The sequence below is a fragment of the Miniopterus schreibersii genome (genome assembly GCF_964146895.1).
Source record: "Miniopterus schreibersii genome assembly, chromosome: 8".
In the NCBI taxonomy this organism is placed as follows: Eukaryota; Metazoa; Chordata; class Mammalia; order Chiroptera; family Miniopteridae; genus Miniopterus; species Miniopterus schreibersii.
In genome coordinates, this window is record NC_138109.1 from 65960132 (window position 1) to 65984560 (window position 24429).

General features: G+C 41.3%; 1 protein-coding gene across 4 annotated transcripts in view; it reads right to left on the reverse strand.

The window, feature by feature from the left end:
- The window catches only part of KDM1B (lysine demethylase 1B), a 56810-nt gene that overhangs the window by 5083 nt on the left and 27298 nt on the right, over positions 1–24429 (reverse strand). For 3 of the 4 annotated variants that reach the window (XM_081144428.1, XM_081144429.1, XM_081144430.1), the window contains 11 exons: positions 21891–22067; positions 21462–21536; positions 19056–19193; positions 17973–18144; positions 15351–15478; positions 14186–14317; positions 13203–13277; positions 9708–9824; positions 8894–9019; positions 7892–8014; positions 6156–6308 (listed from right to left, as the gene is read on the reverse strand). In XM_081144428.1, the coding sequence (XP_081000554.1) occupies positions 6156–6308; positions 7892–8014; positions 8894–9019; positions 9708–9824; positions 13203–13277; positions 14186–14317; positions 15351–15478; positions 17973–18144; positions 19056–19193; positions 21462–21536; positions 21891–22067 (1416 nt within the window). The remainder of the gene's footprint in view (positions 1–6155; positions 6309–7891; positions 8015–8893; positions 9020–9707; positions 9825–13202; positions 13278–14185; positions 14318–15350; positions 15479–17972; positions 18145–19055; positions 19194–21461; positions 21537–21890; positions 22068–24429) is intronic. The other variant, XM_081144431.1, reaches the window with a different exon arrangement.

The window sequence follows — 24429 nt, forward strand, 5'->3', positions numbered from 1 at the left end:
ATGGGTTACCAGTAAGATCAAGAAAGAAATCAAAAGCTTCCTGGAAACATGAAAATAAACGCACAACAACCCAACATCTATGGGACACAGTGAAAGCAGTCCTAAGAGAAAAGTCATAGCACTACAGGCCTACCTCCGAAAGCAAGAAGAATTTTTAGTAAATTATCTAACCCTATAACTTAAAGAATTAGAAAGCTCCCCTGTGAAGCCATCCAGACCAGCGCTTTTGTTTGCTGGGAGTTTTTTTTTATTACTGCTTTGATTTCATCAGTTGTTATTGGCTTATTCACGTTTTCTGATTCTTCCCGATTCAGTTTTACATGATCTCACTCATATGTGGAATGTAATAAACAAAACAGACTGAGGAACAAAACAGATCCAGAGACATAGAAGCATGGAACAGACTGATGAATCTGAGTGGGAAGGTGGGTGTGGGGGAGGGGGTGGGGAGAGATTAATCAAAGATATTATATGCATATATGCATAACCCATGGACACAGGTAATAGTGTGATGGAGGCCTGGGAGTGGGGCAAATTCGGAGTGGAAGGGATCAGTGGGGGAAAAAGGGATATCTGTAATACTTTCAACAATAAAGATAAAATGAAAAATAAATAAGTAAATAATCACCCAAACAAAAAAAAAATCATGAAGAAAAAAAATAAAAACACTAACTCTATTTTAGATAAAGCTAGGAGACCTTGGCAATTCCAAACTGTAACATACAAAGTATGAAAGCAGATGAAAGAGTGCTGAGAATTCACTTTACTTTGCCAACTTTGGGGAGTAGGGCAGGGTGGGGTGATAACAAAAGCAAGCCAATTCACCCCAAAGAATCCTTAAAAAATCTCAGCCCCTGTGAGGGCATCAGGAACTGTGGAAGCAGAGGTTGGGCATGAAGAGCATTCGGGTTCCTCCCCAGGTTTCCCACTCCCACCTGCTATACCCCCCATCCCCAGGGGGTTTGAGGAAGAAGGCAGGGGTAAGGTGCCAAACAAAATGGGATTAAGTAAAGTCTTCATAACTAACAGGCTTCTGGCTCCCAGAATGCTAGGAGCTGAGCTTTCACCTTGCAAGTGAGAAAAATTACCTGTTCCCACAGAAAAGAGCTATAGATAACTGATTTAGGGATTCAACCACTAGTTGATGGGCTTGCTAGAGCTTTCAACTGGCTTTATAAAAATGGCTCAAAGCCTTCATCAGTGAGGCTCAGTTGGTTGGGTGTCATCCTGTGCACCAAAAGGTCACTGGTTCAATTCTTGGTCAGGGCACATGTTCAGGTTGTGGCCCCAATCCCCAGCAGGGGGCATGCAGGAGGCAGCTGATGGATGTTTCGCTTTCACTTCAATGTTATTTCCTCTCTCTCTAAAAATCATTAAAAAATCCTTTTTTTAAAAAATGACTCAAAATAAATGTTAAAAATAAAAATGCCTCACTCAACTCTGAGCAGACAGTGAAGGAATGGCTATTTGGATATGTGGGAGGCACCAGGACATAAAGGAGACAAATAGGAACTCTGAGGAGTCATGCAAAGAACAAGTTACAATGCAAGAAGTGGAAGTTACCAAAAAGGAATAATCTGAAAATAAAGTGCTTATAAAGTAAAAGCCAAAATTTTAAAGGCTGGATGATAAATATCCCTACCACAAAAGTAGAATGAAAAGATATGAACAATAACAAATAAAGAAACACATAAGATTTCCAATATATGTAATAGAAGATCAGAAATAAGGGAAAAAATGAAGAAGATAATCAGAAATAAAATCTAGGGCTGAAGGACATGAAGTTTCTACATACAAGAAATCCAAAAAAGGCACAGAAAGTATTAGCAATCAAAACAGCAAAACATTTCTCAACAGAAGTAAACCAAGAAAGAAGAAAGGCCAACGAGTTGCTGTGGAAAACTGTAGTGGTTCCTCAAAAACTTAAAGATAGAATTAGTATATGATCCAGCAATGCCTCTTCTGGGTAAACATCTGAAAGAATTGAAAGATTCTTGAAGAGATGTTTGTACACCCATGTTCATGGCACATTGTTCACAAGAGCCAAAAGGTGGAAGCAACTCAAGTGTCCAAGACAGATTAATGGGAAAACAAAATGTGATATACAGATAAAATGAAATATTATTTAGTCCTAAAAAGGAAGGACATTCTGACACATGCCACAACAAATGAACCTTGAGGACATTATGCTAAGTGAAATAAGCCAGTCACAAAAGGACAAATACTGTGTGATTCCACATATATAATGATGTACCCAGAACAATTCATAGAGACAGAAAATGGTAGCTGCCAGGAGCTGGGGTCAGGTGGGGTGGGAGAGGGTTGTTTAATGGGAACAGATTTCAGTTTTGCAGGATGAAAAATGCCTGTAGACGGATGGTGGTGAGGGTTGAACAACAATGTGAATATGTTTAATGTCACTTAACTATACACTTAAATAGTTAAGATGGTAAATTTTGTTATGTGTAGTTTATCACAATTTAAAAAATAAATATAAAAAAAGAAGAGAGGGATCTAGAAAATTAAAACCCCCAACCCTGGAAAGTGCTAAGGAGAAGATGTTCCCAGGAGAACAGCTCTGCAGGAGTCCTAGAGATCAACCAGTATAGATGGGAGCAGAGGGAAGAGGACACCAGGAAGGGGGTGTTTCAAAAAATGCACTAACTTGCTGCTCATAGAGATTCAGCTGTGGTTTAGAGAGACTGAAAGGTGGGGAGGTTTAAGGGGAGGTACAAAAAGAATTAAACTAGGATTAGGGTCGTCTAGTCAAGATAGCGGCATAGGTAAATGCAGCACCCAAATCCTCCCATGACCACATCAAAATTGCAACTACATTACACAACAGCCATCATTAAGAACTGCCTGAAATCTAGCTGAACAGAAACCCTACAACTAATGATATAAAGAAGAAGCCACATTGAGACTGGTAAGAGGGGCAGAGACACAAACGGGGTTGGTCCCACACCCACGAGAGGTGGCTAAAAATCAGAAGGGATATCTTGGCTTTGGAGGTCCCTCCTGAGGAGCGAGGGGGTCTCAACTCCAAACCAAACCACCCCTGGAATCCCAGGATTCCTGTACCAGGAAGAGAAGTCCCCAAAACATCTGGCTGTAAAAACCAGTGGGGACTGTGGTTAATGAGAAAGAGGGCTGCTGAAGTCCCAGGCAGTTCCTCTTAAAGGGCCAGTGCATGGATTTATTTGGACTCATTCCCTTGGAGCTCCAGCACTAGGGCAACAGCTTGAAAAGCACCAGAGACATACAGGGAGGAACTGAATTGTCTGGCATCAAGGCAAGAGCTGGGGGAGCAACTTTCTCCCAGACAGAGTGCTGGCAAAAGCCACTGTTCCTTTTCTGAGCCCTCTCCACACAGAGCTGGTACCATATCTGAGTCTCCATCAACCTAGCTCACACTTTTCACCCCACCCTGAGGATTCCCTGAGACCCCCAACCTACTCAACTTGCAGGCCCACCCAAGCAGTTCCCAGTAGCTTTTCCATACAAACTGCCTGTCTTGGCTTATACTTCAGACTTTCCTAAAATTTCTCAAACAAGCATAATCTGGCCTTGGCATGCCCAGTAACTCTTGCTAAGTGGCCCCAGGCCCAGCACTAGTGACAGCCAGCCTTGGTTTGCAGCTTGACCTCACCTGGGCACCTCCAGGCCCAGCACAAGTAGCAGCCATCTGCAGATCATTTTGTATCTTATGCCAGGTAACCCCAGGCATATCACAGGTGGTGGCCGACCTAGGCTTGCACCTCTAGGGAGGTCCCAGAGCCACCGCACCTGGTGGATAGCTTCACACCATGCTGAAGCACCACCCAACCACCTCCACAAGGGACACACTCAAGGGGTTCACTCAGCAGGCACAGGAGTCCTGTTGAAGTAAGTCCTGCTCCATGGGGTGGGCCCCTGCACAGCCAATCCTCCATGGTGGTCACAGCCAGTCCTTGCAGCCAATCAGCTTGGGGATAAATTTCTCCCATTGATATGACAAACAGCAATCAAGGCTCAACTAGAATAGGAGGGTGTACACAGCCCATATGGCGTGGGGCAGGGGCATGCTCACCTGGAGTGCCCAACTCAGGTGATCAGGGAGCCTGTACCACTGGACCCTACAGGACACCTACTACGTAAAACCACTATACCAACCCCAGGAGACGTAGCAGCTCTACTGAGTACATAGAAACTAACACAGGGAGGCTGCCAAAATGAGGAGACAAAGAAACAGGTCCCAAATGTTAGAGCAGAATAAAACTGGAGAAAAAAAACTAAACAAAATGAAGACAAGCAATCTACTAGATGCAGTGTTCAAAACACTGGTTATAAGGATGCTCTATGAACTTAGGGGAAGAGTAGATGAACTTAGTGAGAACTTCAACAAAGAGAAGAAAAACATAATAACAGAGATAGAAAACATAAAAAAGAACCAGTCAGAAATGAAAAATACACTACCTAAAATAAAAAATAAATTACAGGAAATCAACAGTAGAGTAGATGAAGCAGAGAATCAAATCAGCAATTTGGAATATAAGGAAGCAGAAAACAATCCAAACAGCAAAAAGAAAAAAGAATCCAATAAAGTAAGGATAGCATAAGGAGCTTCTGGGACAACTTCAAGTGTACCAACATTCACATCAGGGGGTGCCAGAAGGAGAAGAGAGAGAAAGGAATTGAAAACCTATGTGAAAAAAATGGTAAAAAATTTCCCTAATCTGGTGAAGGTAATAGACATATAGGGCCAAGCAGTACAGAGAATCCCAAACAAGATGAACGCAGAGAGGCCCACACCAAGACACATCAGAATTAAAGTGCAGCCCAGCCAGGCGTGGCTCAGCGGTTGAGCACTGACCTGGGATCCAGGCGATCGGGGTTTGATTCCCAGTCAGGGCACATACCCGGGTTGCGGGCTAGCCGATCAATGACTCTCTCATCATTGATGTTTCTATCTCTCTCTCCCCCTCTCCTTTCCTCTCTTTGAAATCAATAAAGATATATTTAAAAAAAAAAAAAAAAAAAGAATTAAAGTGCAAAAGGTTAAAGACAACAAGAATCTTAAAAGCAGCAAGGGAAAAGCAGTTAGTTACCTACAAGGGAGCTTGCATAGAACTTTCAACTGATTTCTCAACAGAAACCTTGCAGGCCAGAAGGGAGTAGCAAGAAATAGTCAAAGTGATGAAAAGCAAGGACCTATAACCAAGATTACTCTACCCAGCAAAACTGTCATTTAGAAACCAGTATTGCATGAAACGTTACAGGATCTTCTTTAAGAGCAAGGAAAAAAAAGAATAAAATATGAATAATAAAATGGCAATAAATACGTATCTATCCACAACTGAATCTAAAGAACAAAATAAACAAAGCAGAACAGCAATAGACTCATAGATACAGAGAACATTTTGACAGTTGCCAGATGGGAGGAGGTTGGGGGGATGGGTGAAAAAGGTGACGGGATTAAGAAGTACAAATTGGTAGTTACAGAATAGTCAAGGGCTGTAAACTACACCATACGGAACATAGTCAATAATATTCTAAAACCTATGTATGGTATCAGATGGGTACGAGATTTATCAGGATGATCATTTAGTAAGTTATGTAATGTCTAATCACTGGGTTGTACACCTGAAACTGATATAATATTGTATGTCAATTACAACTGAAAAATAAAAAGTATTTGAAGTAAAAAAAAAAAAAAAAAGGACTGACCAATGAAAAAGGGGGTCATTATGACTGTCAAAACAGAAAGCTGTGTAAGAAGACAATCAATGAAGACCTTGGCCTGGCAGTAAGTAACACTTATCTAGCCACATCACATAAACACTAACACTAACTTCACTGTGAAATAACAATGTTGCGAAGAGACTAAGTGGGCTAAAGCTTTAACCTGATAGAAGGTCAGTAGATATGTCTAACTTGTTAAATCAGAAGACAATATAAATATTTTAAAACATGAAGTAAATTCCAGAAGAATCAGCAGAAAGAGTCAAAAATGGTTGCTCTGGGAGTTTGAGGAAGATGGTGAGAGGACATCTGCTGTGTGTCATCATAAGACTTGACAGTATTTGACACTGTTTTTAAACTCTGGACATATATCACTTTAATTAAAAGAAAGTAATCAAAAGAAAAGCAATTGGGTTCAGGATCATGATACACACCTCACCAGCAAAGAAGATGGTTCCTTGGATTTCTTCAGCAATGATGTCGTAGGCCTCACCGCTCCCACCTGTCTTCACAAAACTGTATGCCATCTGGATCCAGGGGTCTGTGCTCCACCGAGTAACAAAATACTTTGTGGGATCTGGGACTTCCTGTGCCGATTTGAAGCAATCATAAAACAGGATCAAGAAGGGACTTACACAGGATGCAACCCCAAGCATACATATATAGTCCTCCCTCCCGTTAGAAATCAAGTTCCTTCTTGTAGCATTCTGGAACAGCCATTCTCGGTATGCTCTTCTGACCCCCTTATGACTGCCTCGAATCTATGCACTATTCTTTACCTCCTGCCCCAGCTCTGCAACCTCCTCCTATACGAGTCTCCTCACTTTACACTTTATTCTTCTGCCAGGCACACATTCCCCCACCTATCTGGGACCATCACCACTGGCTAAGAGTGTGGGCATTCCCTTTCCCACTGCCTGGCCTATTGCTGGAGAGGTGGAGGGAAAGGGGTCTCTGGGCCAGAGAAGGAAAGGGAAGGCTGGAGTTCTAGAACCTCAAGGTGAAATTTTCAACAGGCCCCTCCACAGAACAGCTGTCCAAGGGTGTGTCTCACACTCACTAAGTTTCAAATAATTTTGTAGCCTGGCCTCTGACAAGTACCACCATGAAAAAATATTTCTATAGAAACTATGTCCTCACTTCTGAATAACGAATTTGAAAACAAATTTTTTTGGACAAAAACCCAAAGCTAGGGACTAATGTGAGATATAATCTCATCATGCAAAATAAGCAACATCCCTGGATGCCTCTCTTTCCCTAATTTATGTAACTTTTGAGTCATTTCACTTCTTTCAACTTCTGTTCCTTTATTTGAAAGAGTTATAAGCCATACCAGCCTGTAAATCTCCAGAGACTGTGAGATTTAGTAAATTGGTAAATAAAAAGTACCTTGAGCTCCTTGGAGAAAAGACAGAAAAGAGACTAGCTGCACATGTGGGGTACAAGAAAATTCAGGACAATGTCCCTTTAAAAGGAAAGTTGTCTCCAAAGTCTGCCAGAGTTGGGGTAAATACAGACTCAATGGGAAATTCTGAGCCTTTCACATCCTTAGGAAAAAAAGGGGGTGTGCATGATGTAAGGGAAAAGGGAAGGAAGACAATGGTGTAAGAGGAGGGATGGGGTATTGTTATGGGCTACCTTTGTGTTCCCCTAAAATCCATATGCCGAAGCCCTAACCCCCACTATTTTAAAATGTGACTGTATTTGAGAATGGGCCTTTAATGAGGTAATGAAGGTAAAATGGGGTTGTTAGTGTAGGCCTTACTCCAGTATGGCTGGTGTCCTTATAAGAAGAGATTAGGACACAGACAACACAGAGGGGTGGCCACGTGAGGTCACAGCAAGAAGGCAGCCTTCTGTAAGCAAAGGAGAGAGGCCTCAAAGAAACCAAACCTGACGACACCTTGATCTTGTACTTCTACCTTCCAGAATGGTGAGAAAATAAATTTCCATTGTTTAAGCCACCCAGGCTGTGGTATTGTTATGGCAGTCCTAGCACACTAATGCTGGAACTCAGGCGGACAGCTGGATATTGGAAGAAAGAATATTGTGGCCCACTGCTTTGACTCCCTTCACCCTCGGTAATGACGGCCTGCCCCGGGCTCCACCCCACTCTGAAGAGCACACTAAGAGCAGGCATGTCTCTCTCCTCTCAGAGGGGGTCTCTGACCTGCTCCTTGAACAGCTCCCGGAGCGTGGCCAGGCACTGCTGCAGCACCTGCTTGTCATCCAGGTTCCTCAGGGAGGCCACCGCCTCCCCAGCAATCACCGACATCAGCACGCTGTGTTTCTTCTGGACACACGAAAGGGAAAAGCAGTTTATACCTTTTGCTTTGGTAGAAAAGTCTCTAAATACAGTTCCAAAGAGATGAGGTCACTCTCACAAATTAAATTTCAATCACCCTATCCTTTCAATCACCAGTCCATTTTCCTCACAAACACTTATTATTCATCTATACATTTTTTTTACTGTTCCCTGCTGAAAAAGCTCAGGAAGTCGTGTAAATATCAACTTCAGAGTTCTCTTGGTTTCTCCCTTGTAAGAACTTGTTTTAGAAGAAGTGGACCAAGACTGAGTAGGGAAGTCTAGGGAAAAAATAATGGAAAGAACTTTCTCAAATGGTAAAGAAATTTTGCCCTCGGCAACCTTTTACGTTGTTTCTTGGAATGGAGACAAAAAAGAAACAACTGGTATTCTTTTGCATGACATCAGCACTACCATGCCTTTCAAGTCAAGGGTATGCCATCCCCTCTTCCTTCCCCACCAATCACATCCACTGACACCAAGGCCCTCCCTCACCTGGGCCAATCATATCCCACCCTTCACAGCACCACTGGAGGACTCTGGAGAGTAGTCTTCAAGTACCACGCATTCCTGTGCCATGTCCATGCTCCCTAAGAGGAAGTCCCCTACCAGCCTGAAATACCAGTTTCCACATGAGACTAATTCATTTCTCACGGAGCAACATTAGTATTTTGAGGAAACATGGTAGACATTGGGGCTCCTATCCTATAGGAAGATGTCCCAGTCCAAGTATCCTCCCAGAATATAAACATATCCAGAGTGTCCACAATGCCCATTAGTTTTTGAGCTTGACATGTAAATAATTACCACAGCAAATTATAACCTGTTGATATGGGAATTCAAACCACATTTCTCCAGTGACTTTACCTGGGGGTCCATGTCATAGAACACAGCAAAAAGCCCTCGCTTGCTAGCACTAGGAGGAACGTGCCCGAAAAAGTCCGCCCCTTGAACTTTACTGTCCCAAAATCGATAAGGAAATTGCAAGGCAATCTGGAAAGCGAGCCAAGAGAAAGATGGTTAAGAGTGTTTTCAATCAAAAGGACAGCAATCTCTAAGAAGCAACCTACAGCTCTTAACTAAAACTACATTCACAAAAACCTCACTACTTCCTTCCATTCTCCCACTTCCTTTCTTCTCCCTGTGAGCATCTGGCCATTTATGTCCCTCTCCCGTATTCCCACGGACAACCTCTAGGCTAATCTAAAACTCCTGAGACATGGTCTTGAAGCTTATGTCTGTAAGGTCAACTGTGACCCCTCACAGGCCTGCCAATATCTGCTGCAGCACTGGCAGATTCTGCTGGAAGAGATTTTAAAGGCAGAGAAAGTAAAACAGTTTCCTCACTGGAGCCAATGAATGGAGGGTAGACATGGAAGGCAGGAAAAAAAAGAAAAAAAAGAATTATTTATTTAGATACCAAGTTCAAATTTTGAATAACAAGACTGAGCCTCCTGAAGTTAAAATTCACAGACCTCAGCCAGCTCTCCTTATGTTTTCATAATATCCTTCTGTATTCTGCAGAAACTATTCAAATGAAAAGGAAAGCTTCAAATTTTACTGGGATTAAAAAATTACCCACTACTTCATAATATCAGGAGCAAAGGAACACCTGTCATCTGACATTAACCTCTGTAATCTATCTGACATTAATCTTCTGGGGCTTAAGTAATCCAGTCACCTTTTCAATGATGCCTGCCCCTAAGCTGTTGATGGCCTTCATCTTCTTGTCTGACAGTGGTGGGTTAAACTGAATGGCACCTTTCTGCAGCAAGGCCAGTGGAACAGTGACTAACACCTGTGGGAAATAATTTAACAGTTAAACACACAAACGGCAAGTGGACCTCATACCACTACAACTCGGTGGGTGCATTTCCAGGAAAATTCACTGCCTACAGAACATTCCTCTCCACTGCCAGTCATGAGACAGTCCACATCCCGTGTTGTTAGACTTGTAAGAACAAGGGCTGCCTTGTGCAGCTGCGCAGGCTGCTCAGTGCAGGAGGGTGCCTGGCTGAGCAGAAGTGCATCCACGTGGAGGAACTTGCAGAAAGGTCTTGATGACTTACAACAACCCCAGGTTAAGAAGTGTCAACTGATCCCAATCCTGAAAAGCAGTGCTTGTAGGAAGAGATGTGGGTAAATATGGAGTGAGGAGAACTAGACCTGTGTATCATTTCTGACATGTTCTAATGTGTGGCCAAGGTAATATACCACCACACCTACTAACCTCAAAGGATTAGGGTAATGCTTAAAACAAACACCCTTACAATACACATCAATGCACTCCATAAATGGTAAAGCACATCACAAACACTAGGGATTATTATAAACATGTAAAACCACATGAAATTTTCTTAAAGAAGGAAGCAATTTATTGTAGGGTCTCAAATGGCTTAGAGATTCATTTAGTTAACACATGAAGTGACAGATGCTAACACACCCTTCAAGAATGACTCACAAGTCACATCACAAAACCAGGCCATCAAAGAAACTTGCTGCCTCTCCACACAACCAGGAAATCTCTGGCTCCAGAACCATCTTACCGTCGCACAATCAGGAGCCATTACTACTGCTACCAGAATCACGCCCCTTATAGAACAACATGCACTAGCAAAGTGGGTTCCTCATGCCCAGCCTCTTTCTTGACTCCTTTGTAGTTAATGAGTGAACGGAACCCTCAACTGCCTCTGCTATAGAAGAACCCAACACCCTGACCATTAGGTTTGTCAGCAGATGCAGCAGAAGTGAAGTAAAAGCCAGACTATACCTTCCAAATCATGCAGGTGTACCTGAGTGACCAAACCATGTCTTATTTAGAGCCTCAGCTGCAAAGGAGTCTGGGAAAGTGTGTGTGGTGTGTTTACTTTCCACCATCCACAGTGCAAGATAACAGGGAGATGGGAGTGGAATGAAGCTGAATGCCAAGTACTATATCTACCAGGGCCTTCATCAAAGATTTAGTGTATTTGGCTTGAATCCCAAACTCCAAGATCACAGGAAGTTCAGAGTTCTTCCTGGGATTTTGTTGCTGTTTTTTACCACAAGAAAATTAGAAAAGTTTGAAAGTAAAAAAACAAGTACTCTATCCTCAATCTGGTTATAGAAAATAGCTACCATGTAACCAAAAAATCCCCCAAAAAACACAATTACTCTTTTGGATATGTAAAAAAGATACAAGAATATAAGATCTAGAGGTTTTCTTAACAAAAAAACCTTTAAAAGCACAGAAAGTTAGGTAAACCAAGAGATACAAGATTAAACATACCCTGGTAAAGAACTAGAGCTAGATCTCAGTGGAGGCAGCCTAGATTGGGTTACACTTTGTCAAATGTTTATTGCTGCATTCTGTTGAGTTGCAAATCTTTCACTTACAAACTGGGGAAACTTCCAATTCAAACCGTGTGATGTGTGCTGACAAGCATAAAATAAAAATATTTGCTTTCAACATTCAGAGCAGGCTTTGAAATGCAGGCTGAAGCTATGCCCTAACATCCCTAGAGAAGCAGAACGCAAAGAAAGAAAAGGAAATGTGCCTGGTCAGGGTCAGCAGAGGTGACCTCAGCAGAGGGTGACCCCAGCAGTGTGAGTCTAACTAACATGTTATCCTGGATGTCAAAAGGCCAAGTTACGAAATACCAGAGGCTGAGCCATTGGATGACTTGCAATTTTAAGAAGAGGAATTAAAAAATTTTTTACTACATGCACTTGCATGATTTGGAAGATACAGTCTGGCTTTTACTTCACTTCTGCTGCATCTGCTGACAAACCTAATGGTCAGGGTGTTGGATTCTTCTACAGCAGAAGCAGTTGAGGGTCCCGTTCACTCAAGGAAGAACTTGAGAGATTAGCCTGGTTCTCTCTCAGGACTCATAGGTAAGGACACTGCTGTCCAGTGGCTCTCCACTTGGTCTGCACGTAATCACTGAGGGACCATTACAAACGCGACCAGACCAATTCAGTCAGAATCCCTGGGGGGTGAGGTTTTGCAGCCTTTTTTTTTCTTTCTTTCTTTTTTTTGTTAATCTTCACCCGAGGATATTTTTTCCATTGATTTTTTTTAGAGATAAAGGAAGGGAGGTGAAGAGACAGAGAGAAAGAAACATCGATGTGAAAGAGACACAATGATTGGTTGCCTCCTGCATGCACCCCAACCAGGGCTGGGGATGGAGCCTGCAGCCGACGTACATGCCCTTTACCGGAATCAAACTACACTATTAATGGCAAGTCTACAGTACTGCTACTAACTACACTATTCACGGCAAGTCAACAATACCACTACTAACTACCCAGCTAGTTAGTTAAAGGCAGGAATATGAGGACCCATCCTCTGGAGGACTCATACGCTATACCTTGTCTTTCCATTTGCTATGCAATCCTTTATTTCCGTATGAATATCAAGGACTGTGAAATACTTTCAGATAACTGAAAAGTATAAAATATAGCTAGTCTAGGAACTAGTGATCATTCGTCAATTATACTTCTTGGTAATCATTTTAGACATAACTAAATTTAAATAAACTTACGGGGTTTATTTGTCCTCCTCTACCCCAAGGAAGCACCTTTGTTCTCCAACACTATAGAAATTTCAATGTGATCTCATATATTGTTACGTTACAACACCTTTCACAGCCCACTTACTAAAGCGGTTTACAAAAATTTCAAATAAAACAAAAGTACTTCTGTAGTTTCAAAATGAAAACTCAGAGCTTTCTCGATTTGAAAGATGGTCCCAGGGTAAAACAAAAAAACAACAACAGCAACAAAATCCTGTGAGTCTGGAAAACACTGAATTAAAGTAAAATAGGGTTTTTTGAATGCAGGACTTCTCAGAGCCTTTAATATGTTCCTATTTAACCCTAAAACTAGAGTGTAGTATACAATACTTTCCAAACTTATGTGGCCAAAGAATTTATTTTCCTGTTCAATTCTCAGGAATAATGTACCATAGAACCCACTTTAAGAAACTTCAGAATTCCATCTGCCATGAATCTATGGAGTGTTAGATGAGTTCCATCGGATTTGCACATCTGCCACACAATTAAGTGGCATGCGTAACTCTTCAGAAACCAAACAAGGCTCAAGGCAGATTGCCAAAGGCCAACTTCTTGGTGGAAAAGACTCTTTTCCCTTACTGTCAGGCCCCTGAAACATCTAGAGAAATTCTAGTACTTACCTTTTGTGCTGTATACCCTGTCCCATCTGTCGTGGTAACTTGTACTTCATCTCCAGAATAATCAACACTCTGTACCTGCTCAAGAAAAAAATGATAAAAAACATGACAGAAATAAACCAGGCAGAGAAAGACAAACATCAAAATCATGCTGCGAAGAGATTCCACTTATATGTGGAATCTAAAGAACTTAATAAACTGATGAACAGAAATGATTCAATGACATGGAAGCATGGATCAGACTAATGAATCTCAGGGGATGGAGGAGGGTGGGTGGGTGGTGGAGGAGAGATTAACCAAAGAATTTATATGCATATATGCACAACCCAAGCACACAGACAATGGTGTGGAGAGGGCGTGGGGAAAGGGGGGGATGGGGTGGAATGGGTCAGTGGGGAGAAAAAGGGACATCTGTAATATTTTGAACAAAAATAAAACAAAAAACATGATGGAATGATATGATCCAGGACCCTTTCCAGTCCTCCTAGTACGTGAGTTTACATCTCCAAGGCTATGGAAAATCATTTGCTGGCATTCAGGGATCAAAACAACAGTTATAGCCTATTTCAGGAAACTATCATTCAGCCATTAAAGTTTATAAATACTATGTTGAAATATGGCAGACCTTTATAATACAGTGTGAAGTGTAATATAAATAATTGCCTTTATGATTATAACAATGTACAATACAAATGCACAGGGACAAAGATTGGAAGGGAAAATTTTAAAGTGAAAATAATTGCTTTGGGCCAGGAATGTTGTAAGCAACTCGAACACTCTATAATCAATGAAAATGCATCTGTGTCACTGCTGTTTCCTAACAGCAGCAGCTAATTGACATGAGTGATGCTGGGACCGTATCATAAAAATACTCGGAGGCACAGGCTGACAGTAAGTACCCGTCTCCTGTGTCATCCACATGCCCCAAACTTCAAATCCTCTAAACACAAGGCCAAACCGGAGCCTCCCACCACTGTCATACTCACTGGAGACTTGAGCCGAATGTCTAGTCCTTCAGCCAGTTTTTCAATGATGACAGAGTAGCCGGGAGTGAGGAGAGTGTGGTCACCAGCAAATTGGGCAAAGAATTCGTTGTGGTCCCAGGAGCGAGCCGACACCTGGGAAACAACAGAAGAGGTTGGGAAGAGAAGAGGTATTCCCACCTCTTCTTGAGGCTGCACCTAAGGGACAAGAAAGGACCCCCAGGAGGGAAAGTCACCTGAGGCAGGAGGGCAGGACTGCCATGAACAGGGCAAAGCATGATGGAAAGAGGGGACACAAAGACCAACCCTGGCGGGTCCTGCTGTTGGGGACGGACACTGCTCCACAACACACAGGAAAGCTTACTTTAGAACAAAAGGTAGATATGATTTGGGTGTGGGTACTACTCTTTAATAAAAACAAAAGCCGTGTTACAGATCAACAGCCCTGGAAAAGGAGAATTCTATGAGAGTAAAACTGCATTTGATCACCCCCATATAAAAATATGCCAACTGTTGGTCTTGAATGTGGAAACTCTATAGAGGCTGAAACACAGCATGATTTTGGAAAACAGTGCTATTCCAATGAACATGGAGAGGTCCCAAAGAGGATGACAATTCAGTCAGGAGCTATCTGTGGAGCCTCTATTCAAAATACAGAATATTTAAGTAGCCAAGTCACAGTTGGTTAAATAAGTTAGGCAAGTTTAAATTTATTTTAGCAAGGTAAACAGACCATAACTGCAAGGATACACTCTTTTGGCCTCTTGAGAGCAATGTTTTCAGACCATGCAGGGCTCCACAGAAATGCTCCAGGGCCTCCCTAAAGGGCATGGGAGGGGAGGGTGAATGTACAGGGCTCTGGGCCCCTCCCTGATTCAGCCCAGAGGCCCTCCTGTATTAGGTTTACACATAGAGCTTCTTCACTGGCATTATTGGAAAAAGGGTTTCTCTTGCTTTTTAAAAATATATATATTTTCAAAACCACTGTGGGGTTAGTATGCTCTGAAATCATGGTTTTCAAACTTTGTTTTTTAAATTTATTGTGGCAGCAAAACCATTGTTTCCTGTTTACCCAAACCAGCCCAAGTTTGATATTGAGATTATATAAAATACACACATATACAAAAACAAGCATTTTCAAAGCACGTTGCAGGAAACCCAGTCGCACCTGATGGAGGTTGCTGCCACAGGCATATTCCAGGTTGCTAAGGTGGAACTGAAGCACCTGCTCTTCCAGGTCACTGAAGTGGATACCAGATTCCTTAATGAAAGCTTTGTAGATCTCCTCTATCTTTTCTGTAATGGGAATGGACCAAAGCAGAAAAAACAGCTTTAGCAGTATTCTCTGATTCTTTATCTTTGCTCTCAACCTCCTCTAACCCGCAAAACCCCCAACTTCTGAAGTCCTTTCCCAAGACAACTCAGGGGGAAGGGTATCTTGATAAGGTTGGTTTCTCTCAGGAAGTAAAAGCTTATCTTAACTGGAAACAAAACTATGTAGGTTCTATATCTTCACCATGTTTCATTTCTGCTTAGTTGAGAAGCTGTTTCTTCTTTTGCTCAAGAAACAGAAAAGCACCCCTGCGCATGTGAAGACAGACATGCAGAGAGGATTCCCACGCCCTTCTGGTCACATTGCCTTCAAGTCAAGTTTTTATAACATCTCCCCACAACAGGAGGATCTGTGATACACTGACTGTTGGCTATATTCTCTCCCCAGCAAGAACATTCCATTACAGACGGCCTGCACGTCAGCTCTCTGCCTCGGCACCTTTAATTACTGGTTCTCCATTGCCTGTGTAATAAATCCCAAACCCACAGCCAGACCGTGCCAGCACAGTTTTAGCCTTTCCAAACATGGCAACACCACCTGCCCACTCCCAGGCTCCGCTGCAGAATCTCTTCCTGGTAAAGGCCATGCCCCATAGCAGGTCTGCCCCAGGCCATGCCCACTCCCAGGCCAGCGGCACCCAGACTCAACATGCCTCAGAAGTCGAGTTTGTTATCAGCCTCAGCACTTATCTATCCCACTCAACTGGAACTTTCAACTACATATACACAGCACTGTGATACCATTCCAATAACCATCTAAGACTCCTTTCTTGGGGTGTGGGGGGAGGCTCACAAGGGATGAATTATAAGAATCTTAGTCTAGGTCACATCTTTGTAAGCTTCCAGAGGAAGATGACCATCTAGTGCATACACTGTGGACCCAAAGCTTCCATACAGCACAGTGAACTTGCTTAACTAGCAAAAGAACTGGCTATCTTCCACTAGACTGTAACAGGAAGAATCACAGCACCTCTGGATTTGTGCCAGGCTGTTGGCCCTAGACCACTGGGTGCTTTCATTTGTTTGTTCGGGTTTTTTAAATTATTATTTTATTTTTTATATTTTTATCACTTTCAGAACCTTCTTGTAGCAATCCCATTCCTGCCTCCTGTTGTTTCTCTTTTCCTTTGGGTTTTGTAGCGGTTCGTCAAGAACCAAGATTGCTGGAACAGTACATAAAATTAAGTATAAACAGACTGAGGAAAGTCTAAATGTGATTTTTATGTAAATGCTATTTAAAAGCTTTAGTACATATGCTGTGTGAAATTAACTCTAGTTTCTTGGTATTTATATTAGGCAGGATATAGCTAACCTTACATAGAGATGTGTGCATTATTAGTAAAGCTTTTCAAAAAATAATAAGATGAAACAACTACTTACACAGTAAGTGCTGCTGGCCCTCCCTTATTTAAAGTAAGGTCAAGACAAAGCAATATTATTACATTTTTACTTGGTGACATTGCAAGAAATATAAAGAAAATGCCACCCAGTGACTAACACACATGTGAAGAACAGTTACCAAATTCTGAGAACACCCTGAAAGTGAGCCTAATAACCATCCCCAATTCCAGAAAATTCAACAACTCACCACTTGTTCTGGACAGTATGGCATATAACTGAATGATCCCTGTTGACCTTAGTAAATTTCTGAAAATGTTCTGTTATGGTTTGTCTAACACTTACTAAGGGTCATCACAGTGTGGGTCAGTCTCAGGAGGTAGGGGTTGGGGAGGGCAGATAAACAACAGGAGACAGACAGTCCCTGCTACTGAGCAGTTTACCCCAAACAGAGATGGAGTCTACACCAGGATGAGGAACTAAGAACCCTCACAAAGAAACATTTAGTTGAAGCAAATTAATATCTTCAATATTGAGTTCAAATGTTCGTACTTTAAGAAACTCCAACATGCTTCCATGAATGACAAGTGAATCCATTCAGGTCATAAAATTGCAGGTTAAATAAATATCAATTTAAGGAGCAATACAGTAAAATCTCAGCTGGCACCTCCATGGAAATGAGTCATGATACACAGTCAAGTTTTCTAAAGAACTGTGGTTAATATTGTCCATTTAGGACCAAAGCCTAAAGAATTTGAAGTAAATTATTAAAGTACATGTTTTTGCATTCTTAAACAAAATATACTGAAAAATCTTAACCTACTGCCCTGCCCCCCCAAAAAGAAATCCTGGCCTACAGATACTATATAGAAACGACATCATGTGGTGACTGTTTTATTTACATAGGGCTTAACGCACTTTACTCAAAAGGAAGCTTCTCTGGGAAATTGAAAAGCAAACAGCATAATTTTTTAAACACCAGCTATTGTGTAAAGTAAGGTGTGTGTGTGTCCACACACAGGCAGCTAAAGGTCCCTGAGGAAGCTCTGCTCCCTCTGCTGATGGAGCTTCGGTTAGAATGCGACTCAGAGGAACAACGGGAACCCCGCTCTCCCCATACCTCCCAAGGGGACATCCTGGAGCTGAGCTTTATCCTTTCTCCACTCAGAGACAACGTCCAGGAGAGCGTTAAAATGGAAATCCATGCGCTTGTCAATAGTGGGGTCAGTGATTCTTCCACCTTCCTGAATTAAGTCACATCTTTCTCCAAATTTATGCATGCTGATGCCAAGCTTCAAAATAATAAAAATAAGAAGGTGAACATTTCTCCCTGGGAAAAATAGGCACAGGTTCTAAGGTGAAATCAGACAGAGCTCTCATGGAGAAAACGGTCTAGTACCTCTCAAAAATAAAGCTCAGTATGCTTCACAGAAAATGGCAGCCCAGGAAGGCAGTGAAAAAACAGCATGAGATCTACGTGCCCTTGTTTTATGTGAGCGTGAGGGTGACAGCGACAGTTTCTACGCCATGTAGTCCCCAGTCTTGTTGGCCAATATTCATTAATGCCACAGATGCTACAGCTGTGCACCGCCTCTCCTTGCTCCGATGTCCTATGTCCTCTATGGACTCTCACGTAAACGAGTACACAAACACACAAACACTCACAGAGGTCGAAACTGAATTTACTGTTGATAAATATTTTAGGGAAAACCAGGTCTTCAAAAGAACTATGCAGGATTGACCGATAAGAGATAGAACGTCCAGTCCAACAACGAATAATTTTTTTTTTAGTGTAAGTATGTCTCAAATACTGTATGGAAAATATCCTGTGTAATAGCTGGGATGTACTTATACTAAAAAAATTACTTGTTATTTATCTGAATGTAACTGGGCATTCTGTACTATTATTTGCTTAATCTGACAACCCTAAAATTATGAGCTAATCCAGTGGCCTAAAAATAACACACAAATACAAACTAAAGTTCTTAGAAATAGAAAAAAGTATTGTAAGTCTTTTAGTACTACCTTCTCCGAGAGGCATAACTCTGTCTTTATTTACTTTTTAGAGAAGATGAGGGGGCAAGAAATCATTCTGGAGTTGTCACCTATTATTTAGGAGCATATTAATAATACTACACAGAAGGAAACTGATAATTTTTTCTTTTCCTTATCTATAATACAAATCTTAAAGAAAGAAACCCACTTGTTCACACATGAGCGCTATTGGGTTGTTAATACAGCCATTGACGATCTGGGCTCCTCTTCCCACGGTAACGCCTTTAAAAGATTTATCATCCCACACTCGGCCTCCAATTCTGTCTTTGGCTTCCAGCACAGTCACCTAAAAAGACAAGTGGGCAAGCTATGCAAGACAGAAGAGTCATATCAAATGCACTATTCTAAATGTAGAATAATACAGTTGAATAAGTTCCCTATTTGGTTAATGTTTTTATTACATTACTAGAGAAGTGACTTTGAAAAGAAAGCCGTGTGGACAGAAGCCCAAGTGACAGTGAAACAACCCAGATTCTAATAAGGAATGAGTGAGTGGTCCGCCTGCTGGTGAAATCCTCACACTGTTCCCTCTCAAATTCCAGAATGATAAGATCTGATGAACTAGTGCATGAAATGCACTTGGAAAGCTTTTACTAAATAGTATTCCATAAATGAAAAAGCACTATCAAAAACTAGGTTCAAGAGGAGATTTTGTCCTATGAAATATCCATGTATGTAGCACAAGTCCTTTAACATTGCAAATAGGCCTTAATTTTTTTTTAAAAAATCATGTCACCTCATGGACTTGACCTAAAGCAGGTTGGTCCCACACCCAGTCTATTTTAACTCCTTCAAATTTCTCATTGTGGTGGCAGAGGAGCTGCTCTCCGGTGGACAGCCCTGTGACTCAAAGTGGTACATACACTATACTCCCCCAGGTTGCAGAAACTGAAAATGTGAGTACTATTCAGTTCAAGGCCAGTCATTCGTCTCTGGGTCCTTAGAAGCTCTTCTTCAAATTGCTCAAGGTTCCCTGAGTTACCTACCCACTCTCAGGTGACTCAGAGGAATCTATTTTCTAATCATGAGAGGGATGGGCGCTCTCCATGGGGAGCACCTGCTGAGAGAAAGGGGCGAGTAATAGGGATCCTCTGAATATTCTTCCTCCTCAGACCTACGTTCCTCATTTCCTCCAACTAGAAAGGCTACAGCTGGTGGTCCTGCCCTCCCCACCCTCCTTCTCTGACTTCAGATTAACACAGAATCGTCCGTTTCTAGTTTCCTTTTAGTGTGAGAGAAAGGCTGAACATTAAAGACTCTCTGAACAGTAACAAACTTCCCCTGTCCCATAATCTGTGGGTTTCCCAAGCAAAAAGCAAACAAGAAACCTTGGCCCTGATATCTAACACTGAAATAAACAATCAATCAAAACACCTCACAGCTTAATACCACTAAGGAAATATTTGCAAATGCAAACATACTTCCTACAAATCTCGCTCAGATTCTTCTGCTTTGTCAGCAATATAATGTAATTCAAGACTTAAGTCCTCCATTCAATCAAGAGGAAAACCTCTCTCAGGCACAGCTATTGAAAACTTTTCTCATCCCTGGAACCTCCAGCAGAGAAGATGATGTTGTGGAAAAAAGAACATCATTTCTTTTAGCCAGATAGAGATGAGCAGAGACTAATTCAATTTTACCAAATTAATTTTCATGTTTGGTTTAAGTGAAAACCAAAATCCTTGCAAAATAAGTTTTGTTTTGTTTTTCTTTTTTAATTTAATTTAATTTTTATTTTACAGATGTCCCCTTTTTAACCCCACTGATCCCCTCCACCCCACCCCCAGGCCCTCCTCACACCAAAATAAGTTTTTAAAAAGGAGAAATGTGTCAGATTTGGGAAGTCACAGAAATCTAAGGTTAATCTGAATGAATCTAACACAAATTAGATACTGAACTGCACAAATGGTTTTTTGTAATAGTGTCTATTTTGGCTAATTTTGAACAACTGTAATAAAGTAGTATACCAGATAAAAAAAAAAAAAAAATCCTACCTTGGGAAAGCAGGCAACCTCAAATATGTATAGTACTTTAGAATTCATGTAATTCTGTCTCAACCATGGCTTAACTAATCCAATCTTGCTTCCAAAACCAAAGATTTTGTCTCTCAGAGTAATATTCAAAGGGTTTCTTTAATTTACATAAAATAATGTAACTGGGTATATTTCAGAAACTTTTATAAAAGAAACTTCCAAGCTGCTATCTGTTGTCTCAAACTATTGCAGAAATAAAGGATTTTCCCCAATGACCCCTATATTATGTCAGTAACAACTTGTCAGGAATTTCTGCTTTGATACCAACTTAAAAATATCTTCTGAGTTACTCATTACTCTAAATCTCTCTCCAAAGCTGTGGGAATTTCCATCTTCCTCTACTTTTCTTTTATTGAACCAATTTCAAATTTTCTATCTTTTCTAGAATTGACTGTAAAGATATAAAGATAGCATGTATTCAGCACTTTGTGAAAATCAGGAACTGGTTTCTAAGTCTTAGAAAATTTGGACAGAGGAGCAGTTAACCATCTGTTTCCACCTCCATGAGCCAAAAATCTTACCTTAATTCCAAAGTTATGCAGTTGCCTAGCAGCTGCTAATCCTGCTGGACCAGCCCCGATAATGATGACTGATTTCTTCAGGGGGGGGAAAAAAAAAAGTCCAATTAGAGCAATGAAAACAATGTGCTGTTTTAGTTGTTCTGGAAGGTACTAACTACCAAACAATGTTGGTTCATTTACATTTTTTTGATGTCCATGGCAGAAAGTTATTTTTCTAAAGAAATTCTGTAGTACTTTTCTTAAGTAATCCCTCCCTCTTCTCTACAGTCCAGGAAACAGTGCTTGATAGTATCCTCTCTAGAGAAATACATACTCTAACAAGTCTTGCTTTATAACTTTTATGGTGATATTGTGACTTTTGCTAGTATTATTAACAGCAATGTACTGGCCTGTATCATGGTAGTGTTATTGCTAGAGCTAGTCACCTACACTGTGGTAATCTTTAGGAAGAAGATGCTGGTCGGTGCCGACGCTGAGGACGCCTGTGTTGATGAGACCTTTTCTCGTCATAAAATAAAGTATCCTCTCCACTTCCTGAACACATCGAATGCGCACGAGACCCCGGACAATGATGTGAGGAATACATTTATGAGGAGTAAGAGCTTCCTGTGTTTGGAAATAAAACCAAACTGTTAAGGCAAACAAACAAAAAGCAACTCTTGGTTCCTCAAAAAGTTAAACACAGAATTACCACATGACCCAGTAATTCCACTCCTAGGTACATACCTGCAGGAACTGAAAAGAGATGTTCAAATAAAATGTTTAAAGCAGCACTGTTCAAAGAGCCAAAAAAGATGTTCATTAACAGCCTAACAGATAAACAAATGTGGTCTATCCACATACAGAATATCATTTAGCCATGAAAGGCAATGATGCATGCTACAACATGCATGAACCTTGAAAACATCATGCTCGGTGAAGACGCTCATTAGAGAAGGCACATGCTGTATGATTCCATTTATATGAAATGTCCAGGTAAATCTATAGAGACAGAAAGTAGACTGGTGGCTCCTGGGGGAAAGGGAGGAATGGAGAGTTACTGCTTGAGGACTGTGGGGTTTCCTCTTGGGGTAACGAAAAATTTCTGGAACCAGATAGCGGTGATGACTAAACAACATTGTGTATGTACTTAATGACACTGAGTTATACATTTTAGAATAGTTTAAATGGTGAATTGTATGTTCTGTGTATTTTATCACAATAAAAAGAAACTCTAAGGGTCATTCCATTCCATCCTTTATAACTAAGATACAGTAAGATGAAAGGGAGGCTTGCCTGGTGAACGGACAAAAGGTAGATACAATTTGTATCTTATCACTTAAGCTTCCCTCCCTGAGAACGAGTGCTATTGGGAGTATGGGGGCAGACCACATCACAGATATATTCCTGACTCAATAAACCATGCAACAAAGGCCACTGTAGAAACCCAGGCTGCTCCGTGTACTGGCAGCAGGAAAAGTTGGATTCTTATCACTGATAAGATGAGGGGGGACCTCTGCTCGATCCAGCTTTGGCAAGGCCTTGGTTCATTTCAAAGATTCCAGAGTAATGTGGCCTTGGCCTGGTGTGAAGTTAAAATAGGCACTGGAGGTGGGAGTAGGGGAGTCCCTATCCCCAGCCTCTCCTTTACCTGTCACCAACCCCCAGCTTCACCAGAACCTGAACAAACACAGGAAGATACACTTGAAGTAGTCAAAAAAGAACACGCACAAAATTGACCTTCATTGCTTCAGAAGATAAACTGTGTATTTATGAAATTTAAAAACAATCATTTCAAAGTCTTTGATTCTTCTATAGCAAACATTTGTGTTTTACCACTGGAGTATGAAATACACACAAAACATACTCTTTTTGATCGAGACTGAAAAGTTCACAATTTTTTTCTGTAAGATTCTTCTCCTGTATAAGTTAAAGTCAAATTTTAAAAATGTTAAAAATTAATCCAAGGCTATTTCTGAAAAGTGTATCTTTATAGTTGCTCACAGGAAATTCTGACCACAAATGTTTACTGAGCACCTACCTCAAGCCCATTGGGGAGGAAATGAATAATTAATTCTATGTTGCCCAGCCTACTCACCTGGATATAATTTGTATAAATGGCATTAACAGCCATCACTTAATCAGGTCACCTCATACTGGAGTCTAATCCAGTGAAATACCAGGGTGGAACTGGAATGTCCTTCTTGGTGGCTTTGAAAATTTTATGCATTGAGCAGTCAGTCGCTTGATTAATTGCAGAAGAAATTAATAAATGAGAAAAATACTAGGGTCAGAAAAAGTTTCTGTGCGGGGTTTTTTTGCTTTTTTTTTTATAAAAAGCTTGTGTTCTCTCCCGGCCGGGCGTGGCTCAGCAGTTGAGCGTTGACCTAGGATCCAGGCGATCGGGGTTCGATTCCCGGTCAGGGCACATGCCTGGCTTGTGGGCTCAATCAATGACTTTCTCATCATTGATGTTTCTATCTCTCTCTCTCCCTCTCCTCTCTCTGAAATCAATAAAGATATATTAAAAAAATAAAAATAAAAGCTTGTGTTCTCACACCTCATGCCCAAATTTATCTCCATCCCTTTCAAGGCTGGCACTGCATGTATAAGGCCCCTAACATTTATTGTCCAACAGAGAGCAAAGGTCACTTGAATAATGAGGTGGATATGAACCCTGCCCTCAGTGGGCTTCAGTGTGTCACCTTTTCTTTTGGCATAGTCATTGGAACTGTTTGAACCAAACTTTTCACCTTATACTCACTCACTAGAGAGTCAAGAAATCTGATGATACGTGGTCTAAAGTGGTGGTTCTCAGGAAGGAGAGACTTTGCCCCACTGGGCAATAGCTGGAGACACTTTTGGTTGTCACATCTGGGGGGTGCTCTCGCACCTAGGGCGCAGAAGCCAAGGATGCGGCTGAACATACTACCATGCACAGGACAGCCCCTCACGCAAAGACTATCCCCCCAAAATGTCGATGCTGCTG